This window comes from Leguminivora glycinivorella, chromosome 12, assembly GCF_023078275.1.
Source record: "Leguminivora glycinivorella isolate SPB_JAAS2020 chromosome 12, LegGlyc_1.1, whole genome shotgun sequence".
In the NCBI taxonomy this organism is placed as follows: domain Eukaryota; kingdom Metazoa; phylum Arthropoda; class Insecta; order Lepidoptera; family Tortricidae; genus Leguminivora; species Leguminivora glycinivorella.
The window spans coordinates 23,132,733-23,139,826 of record NC_062982.1 but is presented as its reverse complement, the minus strand read 5'-3'; the positions used below and the strand labels follow the sequence as shown (position 1 = coordinate 23,139,826).

Here is a 7,094-nt window from a genome sequence, read left to right as displayed (position 1 = left end):
ATGTGACACTCCTTGAGTTGCAGGCGTCCATAGATTACGGTGACCGCTTTCCATCAGGCGGACCGTATGCTTGTCACCGACGTAGTATTAAAAAAAAGAAACAATTATCAACAATAAAAAAGAACCAATTGATATCAAATGACATTAGTTATTATTATTATTATTATGTCGTATGGCTTTATTCCTGTTAAAATTTAAATTATTATACATGCATATAAAGTAAAATTACAATTTAACATCCAATTTTAATAGCCAATCCCTTGCTTCCGGTGTGATTGCCAGGAGGTCCTGCATATTTCCGGGGAACCTCCTTTCAGGACATTCTTCAGTTATGTGAGCGATGGTTTGGATTGGCTCCCCACAGTCACAGGCCGGCGACGGCGAAATTCCCCACCTGTAAAGGTTTTCATTGGAGCGGCCTACTCCCGTTCGGATGCGGTTTATAGTGACCCAAATCTTGCGTTGGTCTCTGAACCCGGCCGGCAGGTTAGTGGGGTCTATATTCGGGTCACCGTCATGTGCCTGCCACTGCTTTCTCCACTCTGCAGATACATTAAACGGCTCTTGGCCTTGAAGCTGGTGGTCAGACCAAATAGGTTTGCGAGATGGCAGGCGCGCTTGAGGAAGGTGGTTCAGCGTCTCTCTAATTGGTAGGGCATACGTAGATGCTTTATGCCATTTCCGCGCAGCAGCCTGAGTTCTCCTGATGTCCGGAGGAGCAATGTGTGATAACACGGGAAGCCATCTGGAGGGCGTAGGTAAGAGGCTGCCGGATATTGTTCGCATCACTCGATTCAGCTGAACATCCACCTTGCCGGTGTGCGCGCTTTTATACCACACAGGTGCGCAGTATTCCGCCGGAGAATATACAAGGGCCATAGATGAAGTTCGCAGCACGTCAGCCCGAGCACCCCATGAAGTTCCGGCCAGCTTACTTATAAGGTTTACCCTTGTTTTAACCTTTTGGGATAGGGTCTCCATGTGTGCCCTGTATGTGAGTGACCGATCCAACGTGACCCCCAGATATTTTGGGTTAGAATTGTGGCGAATTTTTTGGCCGCAGAAGGTAACATCCACCTGCCTATCCGCCAGGCAGTTAGTCAGATGAAAAGCGGCAACCTCTGATTTTGAAGGATTCGGGTAGAGTCTCCATTTGGAATAATACTGCTGTAGGGTGTTTAGATCCTGCGTGAGCACAGCTTCGCCAGCCTCGAAACTCTTAGTCTGAGTCGTGAGCGCAATATCATCGGCGTACAAGAATTTCCGACTCTGAGTGGGAGGCATGTCGCTGGTGTAAACGTTAAATAAGAGAGGAGCCAGGACAGAGCCTTGAGGGAGTCCGTTCTTCAGTAACTTGTATTTACTAGCTTTATCACCTAGTAACACAGTAATCTTTCGTGGCCCCATCATGTTCCCTAAAAGGCGAAGGATCTTTGCAGACGGAATTATCTTGCCCATCTTATGGATCAGTCCGCTGACCCAGACTGTGTCATATGCAGCACTTAAATCCACGAAAGCCGCTAACGTTTTCTGACCCCGTTGAAACCCCGCTTCAATGTGGCTGCTTAGCGCTAGAACCTGGTCGCAGCAGCTTCTACCGGCACGGAAGCCTGCCTGCTCAGCGGGAATATGCTTGTCCACTTCATCTTTAATTCTGTTGTACAGTATGCGCTCCAGTAACTTAAAGGTAACGCTAAGCAATGATATAGGCCTGAAATTGGCCGGATCATCGGGGGTCTTTCCGGGCTTAAGTATGGCGATGACTTTGGACTTCATAAACATGGTGGGTAGCGTGGCTGTTTCAAATATGTTGTTGAAAAAGTCTGTTAACCATCGTACTGCACGCTTACCCAGATGGGTTAGGAACTCCGGATACATGTCATCTAGTCCAGCCGCCTTCCCGCACTTAACATATTTTAAAGACTGACTCACTTCGTCGGTGCTGAAAGGTGAATCGAAAGTTTCGCATCTATTTCTGGAATCAAGTAATGCTTTGTTTTCGTGTCTGATGGTTTTAGCAAAGGCTTTGTCGACGTGCGCGCTTTTTGTAATGTTTTTGAGGCGTGTCGCGATGTTATCAGGATGTACAGCAGCAGTGCTAGTGTTCGTTGGTGCTCCTGCTCCGCCACCTAGTTTTCGCAGTAGAGCCCAGCTTTTCCTGCTCGAGTGTGTAAAGCTCATGCCTTCGACGCTGTTCATCCACTTCTCTCGACGGGCCTCGCCCAGGGCAGCCAGGAGATCATTAGCAGTGGTGGCATCGTTATTCTTGAGGTACTTCTGATACTTCGCTTCAATCTCCGAAGACCAACCAGGGATATACTCTTTTCGGAAGCCTCTAGGTATGCACCTTTTAGCCGCACCTATGACTATGCCACAGAATCGGTTGTAATTCGCTGCTTCTGGTTTCAGCCATCTTACGTTTGCATCCACTTGGTGTTTGTATGCTTCCCAGTTAGCTTTGGTCATATTCCAGCGAGGTTTTGGCAAAGAGTTAACAATTGGAACCTCCAGTCCAATCTTTATTAGGGCGGGTCGGTGCTGGCTGCGTGGGAAATCATTTAGGATAACTCTGCTAACAGGAAGTATGTTTCCATGATCATCCTCAGAGACGAAACAAAGATCTGGATTTGTATCGCGCTGCCACCTTGCCGATCGGAATGAACCCTGCTGCTTCGCGTCAAAGACAAGATGGAGGCTTTCCTCCGTGCACCATTTATTAAGTGTATCGCCGTTAGAATTACTGGATGTGTATCCCCAAGCTGGATGTCGGCTGTTGAAATCCCCCAGGTAAATTGCTGGGTGAGGGTAGCTTTTTAAGGGAGGGTTTAAAAAGGCATTGTTGGGGGGCTTGTACACTGATGTCAGGGAGATGTTGCAAATTTTTAAAGAAATAACTTCAAAGTTATTGTGGTCTGACACTTCCACTATCTCAGCACCCAAGATGTTAGACCTTACATAAACAGCCGAACCGTAAACCGGTGAAAGGGTATAGGCTACTAAGTTAAAACCCGGGATGTTACCACGGTTGTCAAATTTATTTATATTGTCTATGTGATGTTCCTGGACGGTTATCACGTCAACATGATTATCATGAGCAAGTCGCGCAAGGTAGTCGCATTTAGACTGTGACATTCCTTCGATGTTAATTTGCAGTATAAGGACAGAAGGTCCTAAACTTTTTGTCGATGAGCCCACTAAGGGCCGAGCCATTGAGCGCATTGAAATTTTCTTGAGAGTTAGGAACACAGGAATAGCTGGGAGGCTCAGAGGGAGCAAATCCAGCTTGCCAGGAACAGTCGGAATCTTTCAGCCGTCTTCAGAGTGAAGCCGTTGCCCGGGGTGGACCACAAGGAGGTAGATTCTGACCAATTACCACCCCATGACATTAGTTAGGTAACGGGTACAACGCCATCTAGCGATGAAAATAGACACTATAAATCGGACATCGCGACTTATCAATCTCTTTCTTCGCTGTCCATTACTTAAGCCCATTTTAATATGAATAGAGCAAAATATGCTGACCTTTTGTAAGGCTTTTCTGCTCACAATAAAATACTTATATAAGCCTTAAGACATTGTAATAGAGATTGTAATAACTTTGTGTAGTTTTTAGCTAAGATAGCCTTCGCCTAGTCTATCGAACCTATGGAAATGCGGCAGATCAGTTCTTTATTTTGGCGGAGGTCATTGAACCCTGAATAGGAAGGGAAATCTAGTCGCATAATTACTGCCGTAATTTGTGCTATTTGAGTAGCTTTGTAGATAAGGAAATGTTTGATAAAATTCGACGGATCTAAAGATGTTCGGGTTTTTATTTGACCATTTAGTAAGGCGTGACGAATAGTATCAAATTGAATACCAATTAGATTTCAGAATTAGGTTGCATGGCATGACAATGCATTCTATGTATAACCGACCGGTCTGGCTCAGTCGGTAGTGACCCTGCCTACTGAGCCGCGGTCCCAGGTTCGAATCCCGGTAAGGGAATGCCCTTTGTGTGATGAGCACAGATATTTGTTCCTGAGTCATGGATGTTTTCTATGTATATAAGTATGTATTTATCTATTTAAGTATGAATATCGTCGCTTAGCACCCATAGAACAAGCTTTGCTTAGTTTGGGGCTAAGTTGATCTGTGTAAGGTGTTAGGTGTCCCCCAATATTTATCTATTTATATATTTATTTAACGTACTGAGGTGTCTGAAGGGAGGGGATGGCTACTGGCTATCATATCAGGTCGACGATACCCGGGACCTAGGCATAATTATAAGAAAGAGAGACACATAGGACCCTGGGGTCCGCTCAAGATGTGGCGTAGTCACTAGTTCCACCAAAGCTTCTGACCTTCCCAAAGGATAACTAGGCCTTGTTAAGATTAGTCCGGTTTCCTCACGATGTATTCCTTCACCGAAAAGTGACTTGCAAATATCAAATGACATTTCACACATCCCTGTGTGGTGACGGGTTAAGAATTTCACCACCCCCTTTCTTACCTGTGTGGTGACGGGTTAAGAATTTCACCACCCCCTTTCTTACCTGTGTGGTGACGGGTTAAGAATTTCACCACCCCCTTTCTTCCCGTGGGTGTCGTAGAAGGCGACTATGGGATATGGGTTAAATTGTGGCGTAGGCGAGAGGCTGGCAACCTGTCACTGCAATGTCACAGTTTCGTTTTCTTTCAAACCCTTATTTGCTAAGAGTGGCACTGAAGCTTTAGTAGTTTCATGTGTTCTGCCTACCCCTTTATGGGATACAGGCGTGATTGTATGTATGTATGTATGTATGTGTATTTCACACATAAATTCCGAATAACTCTTGGTACGTGCGGAGGTTCGAACCAGCGATCTCTGAATTGAAAGTGACATGCTCTTACCGCTAGGCTATTAGCGCCTAACGCCTAAGGCCGAAAGTACCCTATCATATATAGGTATGTCTAAGGTTGTCTGGTAGAGATCGCTCTTTAGCGATAAGACCGCCTGTTGTCTGCCTCTATTTATAATCATTTGTTTTGTCTCCGCTGTATCTTTTTTCTGTATCTCTTGCTGAGGAGTGCCAATAAAGAGTATTCTATCTATCTATCTATCTATCTATGTCATGCTCATGTGTGTATGATCATATGTGAGTGTGCACGGGAAAACGTCCCACTTTGTCGATTGCTATAAAGCCGCTTTGTCAGTTTAAATATTCATATAAAAATACAAGTAAATCTCGCCTTAATGGTAACCGACAAAGTGGGACGTTTTACTAAACACACTCACATATATGCATATGATCATAGGTCTGTATGCCTCCCTTTGTCTCCAGCGTGAAGAAAAAGGGCGGCATGTTGCCTATGATTTTAATAATATTTCTATGATAGTGGACTATCGGCCTAAGTAACGCCTGATATCGAATCAGGCGACTAACAATTAAGCATTTCGATCAATAGGGCTGTCTATAAGTAGGCCTAACGCCCCCAGGGCCCCCCGCGTGTGGTCCTCGCACGTAACGGAAGGCCCAGTAAGGGTATGCTAATGTGACCCTTCTTGGAGATGGCCTTCGAGATGTACTTGTCATTGTAGTGGCTATCATTCATCATTTTAGCCATTAATCGCCCACTGCTGAGCATAGGCCTCCCTTCGTGGACGCCACTCATCCCGGTCCTGGGCTAGTCTCAGAGCGTTTTCACATTATCGGATCCGATATCGGATGTAGGACCGATATGCCATATAGGGTTGCAAAAAAACGGTTTTTTTTCTGGCTTGAAAAAAAACATGAAAAAAAACCTTGAAAAAAAAAAACAGTTTTTTTTCTGGAGTATGTTTTTTTTCTAAAGTACGAAATCTCAAAATTTGCAAAGCAGTTAATACTTTTATACGGTTTTTTAGACTTAATGTCAATTATTAAACGAATTTAATCAAATAACTTTAATTTCTGGTCTTATAAAAGTAACATTTACGAAATCTGTAGTTGGTAGTTATCACTATTTACTGTTGGCAACACCACCGCCTCTCCACGCTGCACGCAGCATCGGGGATTCCCCAATAAACGTTTGTATACTGAATGTTAATCGAATTAAAATGTATGTTTTGTTATTGAAACAAGTTACAAGTCACGAAAAACCGGTATTGTCGAATTATTTGTTCATCTGAAAAAAAACCATATTTAGAAAAAAAACCATGGTGCTCGGTTTTTTTTTCATGTTTTTTTTCATAATTCTGAAAAAAAACATTTGGTTTTTTTTCTATTTGCAACCCTAGCCATACATTACAGGCGCGATATCAATTGAAATCATTCCGACATCCGGACTCGTCTAGAGGTGAATCGCAGTTTATCGAATGTCGTGTCGTCCACCCAACGAGCCAACGGATGCCAGGCGCTGCTTACATCCGAAAACGGCCGCCATTCTGTCACTTTTGTCCACCTTTTTTTTTTCGGAGTAGGAATGCAGTTGCGCACGCCGTGTGGGACTCGCCGTTGCTTTCCTTTCTCCTGGCGAGAAGGGGAGAAATGGCCCTACCCACTAAACCCACTCCGGCGTTTTACCGTCTTTTCCGTTGTGAGAGCGCACTGGGTTCGGAACGTTTTCCCTTCACCACTGCGCTCTCCAGCAGCCCTGACCAGGGCACCCTCATGGTACTTTTGGTCCACCTGCCATCACAGAGAGATGTATTGGCTAGTGACGTTATAAGTAGCAGTTTTTGGACCCAAGCAAATAATCCATCCTTGTGTAAGGCCTGAGTGGACGCTCGGAGCGGAGCGTTCGGCGGGGCGGACAGCGGGGCGGGCGAGCGTGCGTCCACCCTATGCAGCGTCGACTCAGGACACTTGTATATGAGCATCAATTGTTTGACATATATGTACGCCGCACATCCTGGGTCAGTAGGCAAATCACATACAACAACAACATACATTCACGCCTGTTTCCCATAAAGGGGTAGGCAGTTACAGTGCCACTCTTGGCAAATAAGGGGTTGAAAGAAAACTAAACTGTGACATTTCAGTGATAGGTTGCCAGCCTCTCGCCTACGCCACAATTTACCCCAAAGCAAATCACGATTCGCGATTATATCGTTATCGACGCAACGCAAAAAGGAGGACTCAACGCAGAGAGGA

The 7,094-nt window shown here is 45.0% G+C and overlaps 1 protein-coding gene across 1 annotated transcript; it reads right to left on the bottom strand.

The window, feature by feature from the left end:
- Positions 1–225: 225 nt before the first annotated feature.
- LOC125231576 lies at positions 226–6,613 on the bottom strand. Its single transcript, XM_048137035.1, has 2 exons — positions 6,525–6,613; positions 226–2,542 (listed from the first exon to the last, which is right to left on the bottom strand). The coding sequence occupies exons 1-2, from the start codon at positions 6,611–6,613 to the stop codon at positions 226–228; spliced, it is 2,406 nt and encodes an 801-aa protein (XP_047992992.1).
- Between the last annotated feature and the right edge of the window lie 481 nt (positions 6,614–7,094).